Source organism: Zootoca vivipara, chromosome 9, assembly GCF_965207765.1.
Source record: "Zootoca vivipara chromosome 9, rZooViv2.hap1.1, whole genome shotgun sequence".
NCBI classification, from domain to species: domain Eukaryota; kingdom Metazoa; phylum Chordata; class Lepidosauria; order Squamata; family Lacertidae; genus Zootoca; species Zootoca vivipara.
The window spans coordinates 68,486,834-68,508,037 of NC_142592.1; the positions used below are offsets into that span (position 1 = coordinate 68,486,834).

Genomic DNA, 21,204 nt, shown 5'->3' on the forward strand with positions numbered 1-21,204 from the left:
TGCGTTATCAGAGCAGGGAACGGCCACCGAGACCACATAACACTGGTCCTGAAAGACCTACATTGGCTCCCAGTACGTTTCCGAGCACAATTCAAAGTGTTGGTGCTGACCTTGAAAGCCCTAAATGGCCTCGGTCCAGTATACCCAAAGGAGCGTCTCCACCCCCACCGTTCAGCCCGGACACTGAGGTCCAGCGCCGAGGGCCTTCTGGCGGTTCCCTCGTTGTGAGAAGCCAAGTTATAGGGAACCTGGCAGAGGGCCTTCTCGGTAGTGGCACCCAGCCTGTGGAACGCCCTCCCATCAGATATCAAGGAAATAAACAACGATCTGACTTTTAGAAGACATCTGAAAGCCATCCTCTTTAGGGAAGATTTTAATGTCTAATGTTTTACCGTGTTTTTCATATTTTGTTGGGAGCCAGATGGGCGGGGTATAAATTATTATTATTATTATTATTATTATTATTATTATTATTATTATTATTATTGAGCTGGATGCCAGATTCAGTGAGCAAAGCCCTAGAATTGAATTGAATTTGGGAAAATTCAGGACAAACGAAAGACAGTTTCATGCCCACTGGCAGTTTTTACATCTTCACATGTACTATCCATGCATATGCTAAAATTTCTACTGCAGCTTTGCCCCCCCCCCCCAGTTGCTCACTGGGGTTTATTGGGGTTTTTGCTCCACCCTGCTCAGAGTAACCCCCCAACCCATTCTCCAAACTCCCCCCTGAATTCCCTGATCCCTCTCTCTTGTGCACGTCTACACGTAAATTGGCACTCATTTCCGAGCATCCGAAACAGAGGGAATTAGAGTTCTTTCCCAAGCAGCCTGGCCTGGTGCTGGGCCCTCCCGCTGACGTCTCTTATCTCTGCGCCTAGGGAGCCCTCTCCAGTTCTACGTGGATGCCATCAATGCCCGCCACGTCAGTGCTTACGGGCCTGGGCTGAGCCACGGCATGGTCAACAAGCCAGCGACCTTCACCATTGTCACCAAGGATGCTGGAGAAGGTAAGGCTGGCGCCTCCACCTGGCGGCTCCACGGTGTAGCACATCCCAGTCTAAAGCAGTTAAAGCCAGCTGCAGTCGTGGGAATCGGCAGGGTCCTCAAAGCAGATATTTCAGCATCTAAGGATTTCGGGGTCCTAGTGGACCACAAGCTTGGCATGAGTCCACGGTGTGATGCAGCAGGAAAGAAATCGAATGCTATTCTAGGTTGCATCGACAGAAATCTAGGGTCCAGATCAAAGGAAGTCGTAGTCCCACTCTCTTCTGCCTTGGTGAGACCACCCAGTTTTGGGTGCCACAATTTAAGAAGGATGTTGACAAACTAGAAGGTCCGCAGAGGAGAGCGACCGAGGTCTGGAAACCAAACCTTGTGAGGAAGAGTTGAGGGAGTTGGGGATGTTTATAAGCCCGGAAAAGAGGAGATATGATAGCCACCTTTAAACATCTTAAGGTCTGTCACATGGAAGAGGGAACAAGCTTGTTTTCTGCTGCTCCGGAGGGCAGGACCCAAAACAATGGATTCAAAGGACAAGAAATGAGATTCAGACTAAACATTTCTGATGGCAAGAGCTGTTTTGACAGTGGAATGGGCAGCCTTCGAAGGCGGTGGACTCTCCTTCCTCGGAGGTGTTTAAGCAGAGCTTGGGTGCCCACCTGTCGGGGATTCTGTAGCTGTGACTCCTGCATTGCAGGGGGTTGGACTAGAGGACCTTTGAGGTCCCTTCCAACTCAGAAGGTGCTGCACTTTCCTTCACTTGGAGGTTTTTAAGCAGATGATGGACGGGTGTCTGCCGGGGATTCCGTAGCTGTGATTTTTGCACTGCAGAGGGTTGGGCTAGTTGACCCTTTTGGGTCCTTTCCGACACCCCAGCTCTACGGTTCTACGCTCTCTGGTGTCCATAGCCAAGGCAAAGTTGCCCCAAGATCCCCCAAGTGATGGAGGAGGGAAGGTGGACCGGCTGGAACCCGAGGACAGGTGTGGAGGCGAGAGGGATGTCAGGCAGGGCCGTGTCCAATCCAGGGGACCTTGCATGCGTGCAGCCGACTGACAGAAGGGCAGACAATGAAAGGGAAGAGAGAGAGAAATGGAGCACTTCTGTGGTTTCTGGGTGGAAGGGGGGGCAGGGCATAGCTGCCAAGTACCCCGTTTTCCCCGGGAAACCCTCGTTTTTACTTACCTTTCCCCGGTGGTCCCCCGTATCACTTCGTCTCCCGTTTTTCTCCGTTATTTTCTCCTGCTGGCGCCATTTTTTTCTTTCCGATTTGCCCTTCTATGGGCACAAAAAATGGCTGCCGCCGGCTTCAAAAAGTCACATCTACGCATGTCCGGAAGTGCATAGACGCTACTTCCGATGTCGGCAGCGGCCATTTTTGGTGCCCATAGAAGGGCAAAGCGACACCGGAAGTTACGCCGACGCAACTTCCGGTGTCACACGGCTGCCGGTCCCGGATTCTGCAGTCCGGGACTTGGAAGGTAAGGGCCAGGGAGGGCCAGTCCTGTAACACAGCTGCCTTCTCCTCCCCCCAGGCGGCCTGTCGCTTGCTGTGGAGGGTCCTTCCAAGGCGGAGATCACCTGCAAGGACAACAAAGATGGCACCTGCACCGTCTCCTACTTGCCGACGGCCCCCGGGGATTACAACATCATCGTGCGCTTTGACGACAAGCACATCCCCGGCAGCCCCTTCACCGCCAAGATCATGGGTGAGCCTTGCTCTCCAATTAATATGCGACGGCGCGACGGCACTTCTTCCCCTGGCGCTGTTGGGCCCGCCCTCACTTCGCTATAGCGCACCCCCCTCACAGAACTCCAATGACCCGAATTCCTACAAACTACCCCAGATTATGGGGGGGGGCTGGTGTGAGGGGAAACTTAATAATTTGGAGTATTGGGCAGGATTTGATCAAATAAACAAGAATGGTTTCATTAAACGAAGGAGGTTTATGACACAAAGTGGGTAAAAGATAGGATACTTCAGATTATTTTGTCATTTCACTTCAGTTCTTTCGCAGTTGTTGCACAGCCGCGTAATACTTTGGTTCTTAAACAAGGTGGTATTTCCCGTCATTTGCACACCATAGCTGCCAAGTCTCCCGTTTTCCCCGGGAAATCCCCGTTTTCCCAGCTGTTCCTAGCTGGAAAAATGTTTTTATTTTTATTTTTCCCGGTTTATTCTGGCGCGGCGGCCATTTTGGAACTGGGCGGAAGATGCTCAGAAGCGACTTTTGATGCTGCTCTGCCCAGTTCCAAAGTGGCTGCAGTGCGACTTCTGGCGCGCCGGCCATTTTGGAACTGGGCAAAGCAGCATCAAAAGTCACTTCTGAGCATGCTCCGCCCAGTTCCAAAATGGCGGCAGCGCTACTTCCGGTCTGCTATTTCCGGCCTGGCCCCTTATTTCTCTAACAGCAACTTGGCAGATATGTTGCACACCCCTTAGACAACTCTACTCCTGAGGTATTCCAAGTAGCAGACTCAAGGGATCTCCACACCCCTCTTAACTGGTTTGGGGAGTCTTCTGTTTTTGTAGAATAATCTCTCCCCTCCAGCAGCGTCGCAATAGGGAGGCGATGGGGGCGGGTCACGCCAGGCTCCACTACGGGGGGCAGCGCGGTGCCCCCTCACAGGGCCGGTGCTAGGTTTTTTTGCGCCCTAGGCGAGATCACCTTCAGGCGCCCCCCACCCCACCTTCCCACTCGGTGATTGGCCAAGGAGGCGTGCGAGGGGAGGAGCCTGGAGTGTGGAGCGTGTCCTCCGCTGCCCCGCCCCGCCCCGAAGGCCGCACACTCTTTTTCCCTTTCCTTTTTTTTAAACCCGTCTGCCTAACAACTGGGCATGTGCACGCTCAGGTTCCCCCGCCTCCCCGCCTGCTTCGATTGATTGGTTTGAGCGCCCCCCCATTTCTGGCTCCGTTGTGTGGCGCGGCCCTGCGCCCCCTGCAGAGCATTGCAGCAAGCAGCAGCAGGAGCGAAAGCGGTGGCAGCCGCGGCAGAGAGAGTGTTTGCGAGCGGGGAGACACACCAGCTCCTCCTCCATTTTGGCGCCCTAGACAACTGCCTAGTTCTCCTTAATGGACGCACCGGCCCTGCCCCCTCGCCACCTCCACCGACGGCCGCCGCTACCGCGACAGTGGTGCAACCGCCATCGTGGAGGCCCCAATGTTGCTGGGCTCGCTCCTTGCTTCTTCCTGGTGGGGCGGAGGCAAGGGGCGGGCCAGAGAGCAGCGTCAGCGGTGGATGCTGATGCCCCTCGCCACTCCACCTGAGCAGGAAGTAGCAGCAAAGCGAGCTACGGATCGGGTTGCCGGCGGCCCTGCTCTAGCATCGGGATCCTTGGTTCCGGGCACTGGAGCACTGCCCCCGGCAATACGCTCCGCAGTGCGCATGCGCAAGGAACCCGCTCCGTCGTGCGCATGCGTCATGACATAGCGACGTTACGTCACAATGTTGCGTCACGACGCATGCGTCACGGCGGAGCGGGTTGCCGCCCCGGGCAGCAGAGAGGCTCTGTCCTTCACCCTAAGCTCAGAAACTCCTTTCTCTAGCTTGTGGCATATTCCTCAGAGGGGATGTTTCTACCCAGAACCAACTCCGTCTCATTTCCCTCCCTATCTCCCAACCTCTAGCCCAACCTACCAACTGCCTCTCAAAATCCCACCTTCTGCCTGCATCCAATCCGCTGGCAACCGCAGGAGGGGAGAGGGGTGCTCTCGGGCTCAGATCCTGCTCGCTGGCTTCCGATCAATAGCGTTTTAAAAAAAGAAGTGCTGGCAAGCCGAGAAGCCACGGAGCATCATGCTCCTATGGGTATGGAGTTTGTGGGGTATGGAGGCACACAGTCAGCCAGAAGCTGTGAGCAGGCAAAGAGTCCTTGTTCTGTTGAGTCTTCATCCGGAGGGCTATTTCATGAGCCTTCGCTCCGATTTGCTAAAGCCCCCCCCCCCCAATTAAGGCAGTCTGGAAGTGCCTTAAATGTTCTAAAAGCCCATCTTTTCTAAAAGCCAGAGTTTTCTAAACGCACTTCTTCCTGCGGCACACAGTCAGCCTGTGGAACTCCCTCCCACAGGAGGTGGCCACAGCCACCAACCTGGAGGGCTTTAAAAGAGGAGGGGACAAATTCAGGTAGAAGTAGAGGGCTACTGAGGGCTCCTAGCTGCAGTGGCTCAGCTGTGCCTCCACAGTCAGAGGCCGCATTGCTTCTGAACCACGATTTGCTGGAAACCGCAGGAGGGGAGAGGTGTTCACAAGAGGCTGGACTAGCTGGGCCATTGGCCTGATCCTGCAGGCTCTTCTCATGCTCTTCTTTTTAAAAATGTATTTAATATATTATTAATATATATATATATATTTACAAAATATTTTAATATAAAACTCTGCAAAATTCAGTAGTATCAAAAGGCATTTGATTACAGTACAGTGGTACCTCGGGTTACGAACTTAATTTGTTCCGTAGGTCCGTTCTTAACCCCAAACTGTTCTTAACCTGAGGTGCGCTTTCGCTAACGGGGCCTCCCGCTGCCACCGCGCCGCCACCGCGGCGATTTCTGTTCTTATCCTGGGGCAAAGTTTGTAACCTGAGGTACTACTTCCAGGTTAGCGGAGTTTGTAACCTTGAAGTGTTTGTAACCCGAGGTACCACTGTATTCATAAATGGTCTTGCCTATCAGAAGGTTGGCGGTTCGAATCCCTGCGGCGGAGTGAGCTCCCATTGCTCTGTCCCAGCTCATGCCAACCTAGCAGTTCGAAAGTACACCAGTGCAAATAGATTACTAGATACTGCTGCGGCGGGAAGGTAAACAGCGATTCCATGCGCTCTGGTTTCCGCCACGGAGTCCCGTTGCGCCAGAAGCGGTTTAGTCTTGCTGGCCACATGACCTGGAAAGCTGTCTGTGGACAAATGCCGGCTCCCTCGGCCTGAAAGTGAGATGAGCGCCACAACCCCAGAGTTGCCTTTGACTGGACTTAACCATCCAGGGGTCCTTTACTATTAAAAAAAAAAACAATGTACGTAGCCCAAACCCAATGTTAGATGCCTGTTGAACACATGCAGTCATGAAATACAGCCAAAATAGGTAACCTATGGACAGAAGGTAGAGACTAAAGCTGTATAAAAGGTAAACCCCCCCCCCCCGGACCATTAGGTCCAGTCGTGACCGACTCTGGGGTTGCACACTCATCTCGCATTATTGGCCGAGGGAGCCGGCGTATAACTTCCAGGTCATGTGGCCAGCATGACAAAGCCACTTCTGGTGAACCAGAGCAGCACATGGAAATGCCGTTTACCTTCCCGCTCTAGCGGTTCCTATTTATCTACTTGTACTTTGACGTGCTTTCGAACTGCTAGGTTGGCAGGAGCTGGGACCAAGCAACCCCGTCACAGGGATTCGAACCGCCGACCTTCTGATCAGCAAGCCCTAGGCTCTGTGGTTTAACCACATCGCCACCTGCGTATATTGTATATACACACCTGTATATTGTGATGTAAATGTTAACGGTTGGGCAAGGCGAGGTCACGAAATGAGGCCCCTGTTCTACCGAGGGAGAGGAATCAGAATACATTGGATATCCTTCGGGTTACGCACACCGCAAGTCTGGAAGTATTTTTCCTGGTTTCACCGCACGTGCATGCGCAGGAGCACTCTACCGCACTGCACGCATGCGCAGAACAGGCACCTCCGGTTGCGAATTCCTTGGAACCCGACTGGAGCTCCGGAACAGATCCTGTGCGCAACCGGAGGGACCACTGTATTCCTTCTTGCGTTCCTCACGTTGTGCTCGGTCTCGCTCACGGACTTCCCCTTCCCAGGTGACGACTCCATGCGCACCTCCCAGCTGAATGTGGGAACCTCCACCGACGTCTCTCTGAAGATCACCGAGAGTGACCTGAGCCTGCTCACGGCCAGCATCCGGGCGCCGTCCGGCAACGAGGAGCCCTGCTTGCTCAAGCGCCTGCCGAACCGGCACATCGGTGAGTTTGCGGAGAGTTTTCTCCCTCTTTTTTGTTGCAAATTTTGCTCACCGCCAGATGGAAACCTGTGAAAACTTGCAAAGCTGTGCTCTATTGATGTCTTACATTTCAACCCCACCTTTCTCGAGGGGGGGGGGAGCCACAGTTCTGCTGCTCCTCCATTTTACCCCCATGACGACAACCCTGCGAGGTAGGTTAGGCTGAGAGAGACGGAGAGACTGGGCCAAGAAGAAGAAGAAGAGTTTGGATTTGATATCCCGCTTATCACTACCCGAAGGAGTCTCAAAGCGGCTAACAATCTCCTTTCCCCTCCTCCCCCACAACAGACACCCTGTGAGGTGAGTGGGGCTGAGAGACTTCAAAGAAGTGTGACTAGCCCAAGGTCACCCAGCAGCTGCATGTGGAGGAGCGGAGACACGAACCCGGTTCCCTAGATTACAAGTCTACCGCTCTTAACCACTACACCACACTGGCTCTCAGTGTGAGTGGGCCAAGGTCACTCAGTGAGCTTCAGGGCCAAGCGGGGATTCGAACCCTGATTTCTCCCAGGTCCTAGTCCAGCACTCTAACCACTATGCCACTCTGCCTTTTTGCAGTAACTGCACTGTGGCTACTTCAGACATAAACGTAACGTCTTCTCTCATTCTGGCTTGCCTCTTCCTTTCTCTATGCGAGTTTGAGGATTGAAGAAATTTACAGAAAGTGGGATTGTTGGGTGTTATTTTGGAGTGGATGTTTTGAATAATTTTCTATATATAGTTGACAGAGGAAGAATCCGAAGTCCTCTTCCACTCCCTTTTTTCCTTCCTTCCTTCCTTCCTTCCTTCCTTCCTTCCTTCCTTCTCTTTTTTCTTTCTCTCCCCCACTTTCTTCATTTTGCCTTCCTATTGTTTTGTGTTCTTAATTAGATTGGTGGTTTTTTTAACCTTATGTTGCCATCTTACAGTTACTTTCGCTAATCTGATAAGAAAAGGCATAAATAAAAATTTAAAAACTAGATTAGGTTTGCTATAAAAAAGTTATTGGATATTAACCTTTGTTTCTTCTTTCAAACTTTCATAAAATCTATTGGGGGGAGAAGTTCCTTTGCTTGTCAGTCGGTGGCGCTATTGCTGCACCAAATTGCTTTGGAGCTTGGATGGGGAGCCCCAGCGTCTGGGGGGGCTTTGCTACTGCTGCTCCCTTTCCCCCTTGCACTGACTCTTCCCTCCCCCCCCAGGCATCTCCTTCACCCCCAAAGAGGTCGGGGAGCACGTGGTCAGCGTGAAGAAGAGCGGCAAGCACGTCACCAACAGCCCCTTCAAGATCATGGTGGGACAGTCGGAGATCGGAGATGCCAGCAAGGTTAAAGTCTCAGGAAAGGGGCTGGTGGAAGGGCGCACCTTCGAGGTGTCCGAATTCATCGTGGACACGCGCACCGCAGGTGAGGGGAGTGTTGGGATATTCCATTCCGCTGTCTGTGAGCCTAAGTTCTTGTGAGGCTGAACTCAATACCCTGTCGTTTTCACTTACGGATTGTGAGTGGCTGGTGCAACTGTTTCAGGATGTCAGAGTCAAGGTGACATATCCTATACAGGTGTATCAAGACAACAGGTCATGTTTGGCTTTGCAAGCATCAGAGAGTTGCGAGCAAAGAACCAAGTACTTGCAGATCAAGTTACATCGTGCAAGGGAGAATATCCGGAAAGGACTGTATTCAGGTGTCCTACATGCCAGGTAACGAGATCCCTGCGGATCTGTTGTCCAAAGTTGTTAACAGGGAACAACTTCAGGTTTATGTACAGAAGTTACACTTGGGTTGAAATACTGTAGCTTAAGGTTACATGGAAAGGGGGAGGATTTTGCCAGCAAGGTTAAAGTCTCGGGAAAGGGGTCCGAATTCATCGTGGACACGCGCACCGCAGGTGTGGGGAGAAGGGGGCATGGAGATGCGCCCATAACCCCAAAACCCCACGCCTGTTTGTCTTGGGATAGAAATCATGGCATCGTACAGCTGGAGGGAACCTCAAGAGTCACCAATTCCCAGAATCTTGACTCAATCACACACGATTTTAGCTTTTTGTAGTTCGTCCTCCGCGTTCTTCCCTCGGCGCACCTTCTTCGGAATGACCCCGGGAGCCCATCCTCATTAGGGAACCTTTCTTCCCACCCGAGGGCCGCGTCAAGCTTCCGGGGGCCAAAAGTGAAAGGGGGAGGAGCAACAAATACGACTTTCATATGAGAGGCTGGTTCCTACCCCCCCCCTGCCCCCCACCCATGGGCACCATCCAGACAAGCATGGTCAGATCTGAAGAGCATCTTCCAGCCAGGCAAAGCCACTTGAGGCGGGTGGGAGAGAGGGGTGTGGCCTGCGGGGAGGGGGCGTGGCCTGGGGAAAGGTCGGGTGGAGAAGCCCCTGGGAGGGAGGTCGCTCCTTTGGAGGAAATTGCTTCAATATTGAAGGCAGGAAGATTGGGAGGGAATTCAGGACTTTAGGCGGGCTCAGCATAGAGACCAGCCCAGTTCAAAAAAAGAATCACTGTTTTATGTGGGATGCGATACATAAGTAGCAGTCAAGTACAACTTTCCTTGTTTTCCTAGAGTGGACATGCGGGGGAATGTTTGGTCCAGCCAGTCGAAAGCTTCCTGTTTCCTCCTGGTTGGGACATACCATATTTTTCCGTGTATAAGACTAGGTTTCCCCCCCTTAACAAATAATGTCCAAAATTTGGGGGTGTCTTCTACACAGAGGCCATCTCCCCCCATTTTCTTAAATCGGAGTCCCCCCAAATAGGGGTCGTCTTATACATGGGGGCGTCTTATAGATGGAAAAATACGGTACTTCCTTTGCATGTGACTAGAGGTGGGCGTGACCTTACCTGCCCAGGTAACAAAAGGGCAAGGCACGCAGCAGCACCCCTCTCTTTGACTTCTTCCATCGTTGGAGCAGCTTTTTAGCTAGAATTGCTCTGTTGGCTCTCAGCCAACAGAGGACACTGGGATTATCTCCATATGGGATAGATCCACATGTATATACTTTGTAACTAAGTCTGCCTTCAGGGACCCAATTTATATAATTGATTGTGGCGTGTTTATTCTTTTAAGAGGGATATAAGGGAACTCACCAGGAACCTTATAGTGAGAGGCTTACACAAGCCTGCAACCAACTACCCGCTGTGCGTTTAAAAGGGGAATGTGAAACTCTGCTAAGTAAAGGAACTTAGAATCATAGAATCATAGAGTTGGAAGAGACCACAAGGGCCATCCAGTCCAACCCCCTGCCAAGCAGGAAACACCATCAAAGCATTCTTGACATATGGCTGTCAAGCCTCTGCTTAAAGACCTCCAGAGAAGGAGACTCCACCACACTCCTTGGTAGCAAATTCCACTGCCGAACAGCTCTTACTGTCAGGAAGTTCTTCCTAATTGCTCCGTGTCCGCTTCTCTGGAGCAGCAGAAAACAATCTTTCTCCCTCCTCCGTATGACATCTTTTTATATATTTGAACATGGCTATCATATCACCCCTTAACCTTCTCTTCTCCAGGCTAAACATACCCAGCTCCCAACTTGTTAGGGAGGATATTAATAAACAATATATCCTCTCCTGCCTCGCTGAACATTCCCCCAGTTTAAACGATTCAGCTCTCCCGGAGCGAAGGAGACGCCTCTGACGCTGTCTGCTTCCTTCCCCTCCAGGTTATGGCGGCCTCGGCCTGTCTATCGAGGGCCCCAGCAAAGTGGACATCAACTGCGAGGATATGGAGGACGGGACCTGCAAAGTCACTTACTGCCCCACGGAGCCCGGGAACTACATCATCAACATCAAGTTTGCCGACAAGCACGTGCCAGGTCTGTGCCTCCCCTCCGGCCGCCGGCGTGTCCTCTGTGTGTCCTCTGTGTGCAGACTTCAAGGTTCTAGTCCTCAGCTTCCCGGCCTTCTCTGCTTCCCCGCCCCACCAGCGACACTTGCAAAGCGTGACCTGCCCCAGCCTCTCGCAACGGAGGGGAGGCGGCTGCAGGTCACTTGGGAAAAGAGGGTTAGGCAAATTCCCGGAGGAGGAGAGGGCGGTCAATGGCTCCTAGCTAGGATGGCTAAGTTCTGCCTCCACAGTTGGAGGCAATGTCCACCAACTGAACGGCAGTTGATGGACCTTGCAGGAGTACGGAGAGGGCTCTGGTGTTCGGATCCAGTGGCGTCTGGTTGGCCACTGTGAGAACAGGGTGCTGGGCTGAATGGACCGTTGGCCTGACGCAGAAAGCTCTTCGGATGTTCTTGTGGAACCTCCAGGTTCAGAGGCAGTCTATCCAGATTCCTAGGTTCTTAGAGGTACAGTGGTACCTCGGGTTAAGAACTTAATTCATTCCGGAGGTCCGTTCTGAACCGGAAACTGTTCTTAACCTGAAGCACCACTTTAGCTAATGGGGCCTCCTGCTGCCGCCACCGCCGCCGCACGATTTCTGTTCTCATCCTGAAGCAAAGTTCTTAACCCGAGGTACTATTTCTGGGTTAGTGGAGTCTGTAACCAGAAGCGTCTGTAACCCGAGGTACCACTGTATTTGGTCGCTGCGGGAACAGGATATCACCTTAGATGAGCCGTTGGTCTGATCCAGCCGGGCTCCTCTGACGTTCTTGGGGGTGAATCAGAAGTCAAAGGGAGGGGGAAGAGGGGGAGCCCCTTGGCGGCCTCTCTTTCCACACCAAAGCAAGCAAATGTTTCTTTCTTTATCGTCTAGTCTTTACCTACCAGATCGCCTTTCCCCACACTTGCCCAAGGCTGGCACTCCTGCCTGTGCCGCCACATACACATTCCACATTCGTAAGAACTCGATTGTCCAGCATGGCAGCCCTGGCCCTTTGGAACTCCCTGCCAATTGGTATTCCTTTCGGCGCCTGCGAGAAACATCCTAGTTGAGGCGCTCAGAGAAAGTTGGCGAGGATTTCAACCTCGTTTGCAGGATTTCTCCTTTTTGGACGCTTTAAAGCGTTGCTGTAAGGTTTTAATTGCCTTACCTTTTTGTAAACCGCTTTGAGGTTCCCCCTGGCCCCAGAAAAACAAACAAAGCGGTATATCAATTTTGTGAAATTTCACCCCAGAGCCGAAACCCAGCTGCCTTTTGGATGTAGCTTGGGATGCCACCGGGATCCCGGGGTAACAGCTATGCTATCGCTGCCTTTCCAGGAAGCCCTTTCACCGTGAAGATGTCGGGCGAGGGGCGCATGAAGGAGAGCATCACCCGCCGGCGCCAGGCACCATCCATCGCCACCATTGGCAGCACGTGTGACCTGAACCTCAAAATCCCAGGTAAGGGGCACATCTTGGGGAACGGGGGGTAGGGGGCAGCTGAGGGCCCAGGACCTGAACAGGCTACGGAGCATTATTACCACCAGAGGACTTTGTTTCCACCCCCCCCTTCCCACCCCCTTCCTCCTTTCTGCTCTGTCACCAGTGTGGTCCAGACTGGAGCCAAAACAACACCCGTTGCACAAATCTGGGATTCCAGAATTTTGAAGAAGAAAACCCTTTTCTCCCTCTTTAGTAACCCTAGAGGTCGTAACCATCCAAAGAGCCTAGTTAAAACCATGCGTAGTTTCGGCATTTTGCCGAAATGGCAAAAATGACCAGAAACCGAGAAGACCAAAATCTTAATAAGGAATGGGGGAATTTTTTAAATCTCATCTTAAAAATCATTGTAGACAGGTAAAGTCGTTAGCGTGATCGGAATATCACTTGTAGTTTAACGTTGGATTTTGGACACAAAGGAGATGCAAAAGATTTGGGTTATTATAAAAGATGCAGGAGGAAAGGACTAAGAATAGGACCCACAAAGAGGAGGAGGGAAGTCCAGGAGATTCTGTGGAATCTTGTTTCGATATTGTATGTTGATATGTTACTGTAGAATTTGAATAACCCAAATAAATAAATTTACGAAAAAAACAACTATGCTTAGTTAACCTGCCGCAGGAGGCAGTGACTGCCAACTTGCATGGCTTTGTGGCTTCATGTTCTGGTTTTGGCAGACGGCCACCTGTTCCTGCCACGGGGCCCCCAGAGCCACCTAGCCCATCCTTGGTTCTCTGTCCTACATTCTAAGTATTGCTATTGCTGCAGGATAGATAAGAGTTCCTGGGGTTTCCCAAAAGGCAGAGAGAGTTGTTGGAATCATCTTCAGAAATGATTCACTTCCTCACTTGCCTTTTCAAAAACTTGCATTTGCTTAGCCCCTGGTGACAGAAAAAAGCCCGCCCAGATCAAAGTCGGTAGCAGCACCTGTGGCAATGAGGACTAGCCACTTGCCTTTTCAGAACCAATGTGCAAAGGCTTTTGCAGTTAGAGGCGGCGGATCCTTTGCCCCAGGGAGAGGGGGCTTCTTCTTGTGGGAATGTTCAGGGTGGCAGGAGAGGATGTCCTGTTTATTAATATCCTTCCCAACTTGCGCTAGCAAGTTCCTTTATGTAGCAGAGTTGCATTCCCCCTCACAGTAGATAGCTGGTTGCAGGCTCGTGTGAGCCTCTCACTATTATACAGTTCAATCTGTCTCAGATTGAATTGCACGTTCCTGGTAAATTCCTTTGAATCCCTCTTAAAAAGAATAAAGACGCCACAATCTTATACAAAGATGATAAAAGAAGTTTACTCACATCAGTTCACAGTTGGATCCCAGAAGGCAGACTTAGTTACAAATATGTCCATGTGGATCTACCCCATATGGGGGAATAATCCCAGTGCTTCCGCTAGCTGAGAGCTAGCAGAGCAGTCCTAGCTAGAAGCTGGTCAAACAAAGAAGGAAGTCAAAAGAGAGAGGTGTGCTGCGTGACTCGTCCTTTTGTTACCTAGACAGGTAAGGTCACGCCCACCCACCTCTAGTCACATGCAAAGCAAGGATGCTCCAGCCAGGAGGAACAGGAAGTTACGACTGGCTGGACCAAACATCCCACCGCATGTCTTCTCTAGCATTTCAAGGAATGTTGTACTTGACTGTCTCTCATGGATCACGTCCGACACTTCTGGTGCAAGGACCACCTCGGAGGACCCTCTTTCTAACCCTCCTCTCTCCTCCCTGTCTTACCCCCGCTTCTCCTTCCTCCATCGCTGCCGCCGCCCGCACAGGGAACTGGTTCCAGATGGTCTCAGCCCAGGAGCGGCTGACGCGCACCTTCACGCGCAGCAGCCACACTTACACGCGCACCGAGCGGACGGAGATCAGCAAGACGCGGGGCGGCGAGACCAAGCGAGAGGTGCGGGTGGAGGAGTCCACCCAGGTGGGCGGGGACCCCTTCCACAACGTCTTCGGAGACTTCCTGGGGCGCGAGAGCCTCGGCTCTTTTGGAAGCATCGCCCGGACGACCCAGGAGGGTGCGTGGGCCCCCGTGGGGCCGCAGTGTGCCGTGCGGGGTTGCATGGGCCTCTCGTGTGCGGTTTTTTGCACGGCGGGGGCTAGGAGTCGGGCAGAGATGCGCCTGCGAGCAGGCAGACATTTTGAAGGTTCACTCTACACTTATTGCATGTGCACCCCAATTTTTGGATGGAGGAGCTCAAGGGGGGGCTATGCATGGTCCCCTCCCCTCCTCACTTAATCCCCACAACAACCCTGAGAGCCAGGATTTTTGTTTCGGGGCCCCAGAAAGTTGTTCAGCTTCGGGGGGAGATCCATAGTTGTCCATAGTTTTCCCTTTTCTCGCGAGGAAGCCTGTTCAGCATAAGGGAATTTCCCTTTAAAAAAGGGAGAACTTGACAGCTATGGGGAGATCATAGGCAAAAATCCCCCCCCCACAAAAAAGAGGACATTACGGGGGCCAGGCTTCTGAATTGAGTATTTTTAATGCTTTCCAATCATTTTTGAGGAGTTGTCCCCCCCTGCCCCTCCTTGGCCGCGCCCATGGGGTAAAGGGACTTGGCCCCTAGGAGTCGGCTCCTATGCCATGAAGAATTTCAACCGAGTTGAAAGAGTGCGACAGGGAAGTCCATGTCCAAGCCAGGTGTCTGCACCTTGGCGGCTTGGAGAGGCAGCCCCTTCTAGACGTTGCAGGAGAATTTTCCTTTTTTTGCTACTCACCGCTCTGAAGCTCTTGATATCCTCTCCCTGCGTGTTTGTGCGTGTGTCGATTCAGTGCTCCGAACGAATTTTAAAAATGCACCAAGCTTGTTTATGCATGGTCACAGTATATTTGCGTGTTTTATCCCAGCCCCAACACCTGATCTTTTGCATGACTCTGAATATTCACACAAGGGGTCAAGGGAAAGGGTGGCCAGGACCAGAATCTCCTCTAATTTTAAAGCTTTCGGTGGATGCATCTTATTTGTTTCCAAACTTGCAATCATTCCCCCCCCCCATATAGATTATTTTATTGAGATTAGTATAGTAAAGTAAGTAAGAAAGGAAAAGAAAGGGGGGAAATGAAGAGAATACATAAAAAAACATTTTTAAAAGCAGAGGAAAACAGCTATCACAAAACAACCAGATAAGGCTACAAAGCTATATAGTATATATTTAGATGGATAAACTTATTGTTTCCGTCAAGGATGTGTTAATCCACGTATTACTATGGTTTCGACAAACACATTCTAAATATTAAATTTGTCCCTGCATAGTCTTCACCTGAAAGTGATCCGTTGATGGGTTGCCAGAGTTGTTATGTCATTTATCAATTTATCGAAGGGAAGCCATCTTTCTCCTTCCAGTGTTTCACTGTCAGTCTTTTTGCAGATGTGAGGACACGGAAAATCCATTTAAATTGACTAATTGCCAGGCCCCATATATTCGCTATATAGTTTAAGAGGATGCTACCTTCCGAAATTATTAGTCCTTTCCCCACAATGATATTTATACACCCTAATATTCCCCCCCCCCAAAAATTATGCCAGTACTGGACACTGTATAAGCACCTGTTTTATCCCCCTACTGCATCTCCAAACTGCAGTCATGAGGACTAGAAACACGTTCCTTCTGTTTTGAGCAATCGGAAACAGGAGCATCCTGGGGGGGCGGGTGCTCGGGCTGCTCTGATTGGTGAGGCTGCATGCGTGTGAGGCTGCTCGGGATTGGCCGGGCCTTTTTGCAGGCTTTTGATTGGCTGACAGCCTTCTGATGGACTCTTCCCCTGTCTTCTTCCTCGCGGTCCAGGTGAGGCGGGCTTGCAGGCCATGACTGCTCAGGTGACCAGCCCGTCGGGGAAGATGGCGGAGGCGGAGATCATCGAGGGGGACGACAGCGCCTACTCGGTGCGCTTCGTGCCGCAGGAGATGGGCCCCCACACCGTCAACGTCAAGTACCGAGGGCAGCACGTCCCCGGGAGCCCCTTCCAGTTCACCGTGGGGCCTCTGGGGGAAGGAGGCTCCCATAAGGTGCGAGCAGGAGGCACCGGCCTGGAAAGAGGCGTGGCCGGCGTCCCAGGTAAGAGAGCACATGATAGCCTCAATGAATGAATCTTTCTTTGTGTCAGCCATCAGCCATAGCCACAAAACAACAATGGGATACACAAAGAACAGAAATATAAAGTCAATGATATAAATCACACTTTAGGGTTTTGAATCAATGGTCAAATAGTGGATCTTATATTCTGAATGCCCCGGCTAAAAACCTTGCAGCCTTTGCTCATCTTGATCTGCCCAGAGAAAGGACACTGGGGCAATGGTTGGGCGACCCGGAATGGACAATAAAAGAGGGGTGACAAACACATTCCTCAAGTCTTTATAAAGAGTGCAAGCCAGAAGGGCATGCGCCACCGATTCGGGACTGCCGTCTCCACAGGGACAGAAGCGTTTTTTGTGTGGAATCTGTTGGAATCGTCCCTCAAGTAGAGCCGAGGGCAATACTTGCGAGGGTAAAAGCGCGTCTATATTTTAGAATTGCTAGGTTACGCAGCTAGGGGACACAGGAAGGAGGGCTGGGTGAGACCCACATGCAGGAGATCAGAAGGCGGCAAGTGACCCTGGAATGGATGCTGAGGCTTAAGCTCCAGAGTGGGCACAAGCATGCGCCTTTGGGATTGGTGCGCCAGAGTGCTGTCCTAGATCGGTCCTCTTTGGCATGATCCAGGAAGGTCCTCCGATGCTCTCATGTTGCATAATGTTGTAGTAGACCATGCACCCCAATGGGCCAGCCTCCACTGCGGAAGACCCTCCTGGGGGACCAGGATGGGATCTGGGGAACAGCGACTCTCTTAACATGCCTGACCCGGTTTGACTCCGAAAAAGTAGGCCCCCTGCCCTCTTTCCTCAAGGGTCCCAGGGTTGTAGAGTTGGAAGGGACCCTGTGGGAATGTTAAGGATTGTAGGAAAGGATATATCGAATTAAGTCTTGTCCTTTCTTCACTCACGCTAGTGAGTGATGTAGCGGAGCAGGTTCCCCTCAATATAGCTGGAAGCTAGTTTGCAGATTCGTTTGAACCTTGGTGTCCCCTTTTGATCCCTCTTAAAAGAATAAAGTCACGGGAGTCTTTCTGAGTAAAGTAAAAAAGTTTGCTCACATTTCAGTTCACGATTGGATCCCTGAAAGGCAGGCTTTACTTGGTGGTTAAACAAAGAAACTGGGAGTTCATCTCATGTGGAGACTGGACTCACGTGCTGCTGGCTGAGAGCCAGCAGACAGCAAAATCACATTAAGACAACAAAATGGCTGCAGGAGATCAGCATGGCAGCAGAAAGAAAGACAAGACTAGACTGAGAAAATGGCTGCGCGACTCAGCTATTTTATAGAGTCAGCCAGAGCAATGCCCATCTCCCAGGTCACATGGAGGGGGGGGGAAGCTCCAGACCAGTGGAACAGAAAGTTACACCGACTGGATGTCCCCCTGCCTGTGCCCATTCTAGGGAAATAAGGAATGCTGCACCAATTGATTACACCCCACAACCCCAAGGTTCATCTAGTCTGACCCTCTGCAATGCAGGAATCGCAACTGAAGAATCCCTGGCAGATCTGCACAGAGCGAGGCAGGGATGAGGAAGTCATGAAACCTATCAGTTTTCCTCAGCCCCTAGTAGTCCCAGGAATCGCAGCGGAAGAATGATAGAATCGAAGATTTGGGAGGGGTTCCTAAGGGTCATCCAGTCCAACCCCCTGCACTTCAGGAATCCCAAACGGAAACGTCCCTGACAGGTGGCCCTCCAACCTCTGCTTAAAAGCTTCCTCTTCTTTTTCTCCCCAGCCGAGTTCAGCATCTGGACGCGGGAGGCAGGGGCCGGGGGTCTCTCCATCGCCGTAGAGGGTCCCAGCAAGGCGGAGATTGCCTTTGAGGACCGCAAGGATGGCTCCTGCGGGGTCTCCTACATCGTCCAGGAACCAGGTAGGGTATTTGGGGGCAGGGGCTTTTCCGCTGCCACGGATCACGCTGCTGGTTGATGCCTCTGGGCTGGGGGGGACCGGACCACGAACAGACGCTTAAGCCCCAGCATAATTTTATTTGTTCCAAAGGATTCTGTGCCCGCTTATCTTTCACAGAACCCATGAATTAGCTTGGATGCCCACGGGCTCTAGATGAGAAAGGGAGGGGAACGGGCGTCTCTCCACATCATGCGTGATTCTATAAGCTTCTATAATTTGTGTGGTCCTTTGGAACTCCCTGCCTATTGACGTCAGCCAGGCGTTCTTCTCAGCACCCACAGAAAACATTCTTGTTTAGGCAAGCCCACGCAGAGTGTTTCTGTACGTTTCAGTCTGTTTTTAGCATATTGCCGATTTCATCTTTCGAATGTTTTAATCTGTCCTTTTGACCGACAATTCTGCTGTTCCGTTCCGTTTGCAAACGGACTGGAGTTTTTCTCTTGCAGCCAAGCGGTGCATAAGTTTAGTGAAACGAAATAAACCCTGTCCCCCATTTACTTACCTTTTCCCTAAACGAAGAAACCCCGAATGCTGCAAAGGGGAATTGCTGCACCTCCGGTCTTAACCCCTCCTCTCTCCGTCAGGTGACTACGAGGTGTCCATCAAATTCAATGACGAGCACATCCCCGACAGCCCCTTCGTGGTTCCCGTGGCCTCGCTCTCGGACGACGCACACCGCCTGACGGTCACCAGTCTCCAGGTACCGGCCTGCCCAGCCTTGCCCAGCCTGATGCCCCCTGCAGGAGGAAAAGTGTACCCCCCCATAGGAGTCCTGGAGGGCTTCCGATAGATTTGGAGAACGAAAAGGATGGGGCAGGAAGGGACAGATTCAGGACACATAAAAGGAAGCGCTTCTTTATGCAGCGCATAGTTAACCAACGTAATTTTCTCCCCCAAGAAGCAATGACGGCCACCATCGTAGTGTTAGAAGGGACCCCATGGGTCATCTAGTCCAACCCCCTGCAATGCAGGAATCTCAGCTAAAGCATCCAGGACAGATGGCCACCCAAACTCTGCATAAAAACCGCCAAGGAAGGAGAGTCCACAACCTCCAGAAGGAGACCGTCCCACTGTTGAACAGCTCTTACTGTCAGAAAGTTCTTCCTGATGTTTAGTCAGAATCTCCTTTCTTGTAACTTGAAGCCATGGGTTCGAGTGCTACCGTCTGGAGAGAATCGTTCGGGGAATACAGTGGTACCTTGGTTCTCAAACCTAATCCGTTCCAGAAGTCCGTTCCAAAACCAAAGCGTTCCAAAACCCAAGGCGCGCTTTCCCATAGAAAGTAATGCAAAACGGATTGATCCTTTCCAGACTTTTAAAAACAACCCCTAAAACAGCAATTTAACATGGATTTTACTATCTAACGAGACCATGGATCCATAAAATGAAAGCAATAAACAATGTACTGCAATCCATCAGTAGCTGAACTGCGTTCCACACAGACGCAGACACAAAAACAAAACAAAAAAGAGCCGCAAAAACAAAAACGCAAAATAAACAACTATCTGATTTTTAGAAGACATCTGAAGGCAGCCCTGTTTAGGGAAGCTTTTAATATTTGATGAATTATTGTGTTTTAATATTTTGTTGGAAGCCGCCCAGGGGTATAAACAACAACAACAACAACAACAACAACAACAACAACAACAATAATAATAATAATTTATTATTACCAGCCATAATGGCTTTGCTTCCACAGTTAGTGCCAGTAATGTTCCGGATTCCCCAGATTTCATCAGAATTCCAAGGTCGCCTGCCACCTTCTAACCTGTAGGGCAGCCCCCCCCCCCGATCTCCTGTATGTGGGTCTCACCCAGCCCTCCTTTCTGTGTCCCCGCAGGAGACTGGCTTAAAGGTGAACCAGCCGGCTTCCTTCGCGGTGCAGCTGAATGGGGCTCGCGGTGTGATCGACGCCAAAGTCCACACTCCCGCCGGCGTGGTCGAGGAGTGCTACGTCTCAGAACTGGACAGCGGTGAGTTCACTAGGTGGCGGCGGCGGCGGAGGAACCAGTCTTGTTTCCCCATGCCCAGTGGTTACGTCTTCGGTTTTTCATAGGGACCCCCAGAGGCCATCTAGTCCAACCCCCGCCAGTGCACTTGAGCCTCGATACTAGATGCGCTTGCCCTTGGGCCGACCCGGGATCGGCTGCTTCAGTGCTGCCGCCGCGGCAAGCGAGGGAAAGTGCACGGCGCTTACCCTCGGGTCGGCCCAGATTGGCCCTCTCAGTGCTGCAGCCGTCACACACTTTCTCCTGCTCGTCCCACGCGCTGCGCTCGCCCTCGGGCCGGCCCAGGATCGGCCGCCTCAGCGCTGCCGCCGCCTGGCATCCCCAAGCCAAGCGAGCAAGCACCAGCGCCGCCAGTCCCTCCGGAGCCCATAGGAACACATTAATTAAATTTCAATGCGTTCCTATGGGAAACGGTGCTTCGCAAGACAAATTTTTCATAAAACGAATTGACCAGTGGAACGAATTAAATTCGTCTTGCAAGGCACCACTGTACATTTAGAGAAGACTGGAAAATGTTTATTGATTATATGGGGGGAAATTGTGTACACTTGAAAATGCTGGCAGCATGAAGACTGAATGGTTTAGTTTATATAAAATATGCAGGTATTCATGTTACGCAAATGAACCGTGGAAGGAGAAGAAGGGGAGTCATTGATACTTCAAGGTTGTTTAAATGAATATTCTAAAATGTGAAACAGAAAATTTAATAAAAATTATAGAAAGAAAAGGAAAGATAAGAAAGGCAGATGTAGATGGAGACCCAGGTGAGTCTAGACCAGGCATAGGCAAACTCAGCCCTCCAGATGTTTTGGGACTACAACTTCCATCATCCCTAGCTAACAGGACCAGTGGTCAGGGATGATGGGAGTTGTAGTCCCAAAACATCTGGAGGGCTGAGTTTGCCTATGCCTGGTCTAGAA

At 51.4% G+C, this 21,204-nt stretch overlaps 1 protein-coding gene across 6 annotated transcripts in view; it reads left to right on the top strand.

The window, feature by feature from the left end:
• Positions 1-21,204, top strand: part of FLNC (filamin C) — a 130,327-nt gene that overhangs the window by 102,386 nt on the left and 6,737 nt on the right. For 4 of the 6 annotated variants that reach the window (XM_060279264.2, XM_035128538.3, XM_088676511.1 and 1 more), the window contains 11 exons: positions 885-1,013; positions 2,539-2,712; positions 6,812-6,973; positions 8,193-8,396; positions 10,650-10,802; positions 12,134-12,256; positions 14,063-14,308; positions 16,077-16,346; positions 18,100-18,237; positions 18,860-18,975; positions 20,116-20,248. In XM_060279264.2, coding sequence (XP_060135247.2) covers positions 885-1,013; positions 2,539-2,712; positions 6,812-6,973; positions 8,193-8,396; positions 10,650-10,802; positions 12,134-12,256; positions 14,063-14,308; positions 16,077-16,346; positions 18,100-18,237; positions 18,860-18,975; positions 20,116-20,248 — 1,848 coding nt within the window. The remainder of the gene's footprint in view (positions 1-884; positions 1,014-2,538; positions 2,713-6,811; positions 6,974-8,192; positions 8,397-10,649; positions 10,803-12,133; positions 12,257-14,062; positions 14,309-16,076; positions 16,347-18,099; positions 18,238-18,859; positions 18,976-20,115; positions 20,249-21,204) is intronic. The other 2 variants (XM_060279265.2, XM_060279266.2) reach the window with 1 other exon arrangement.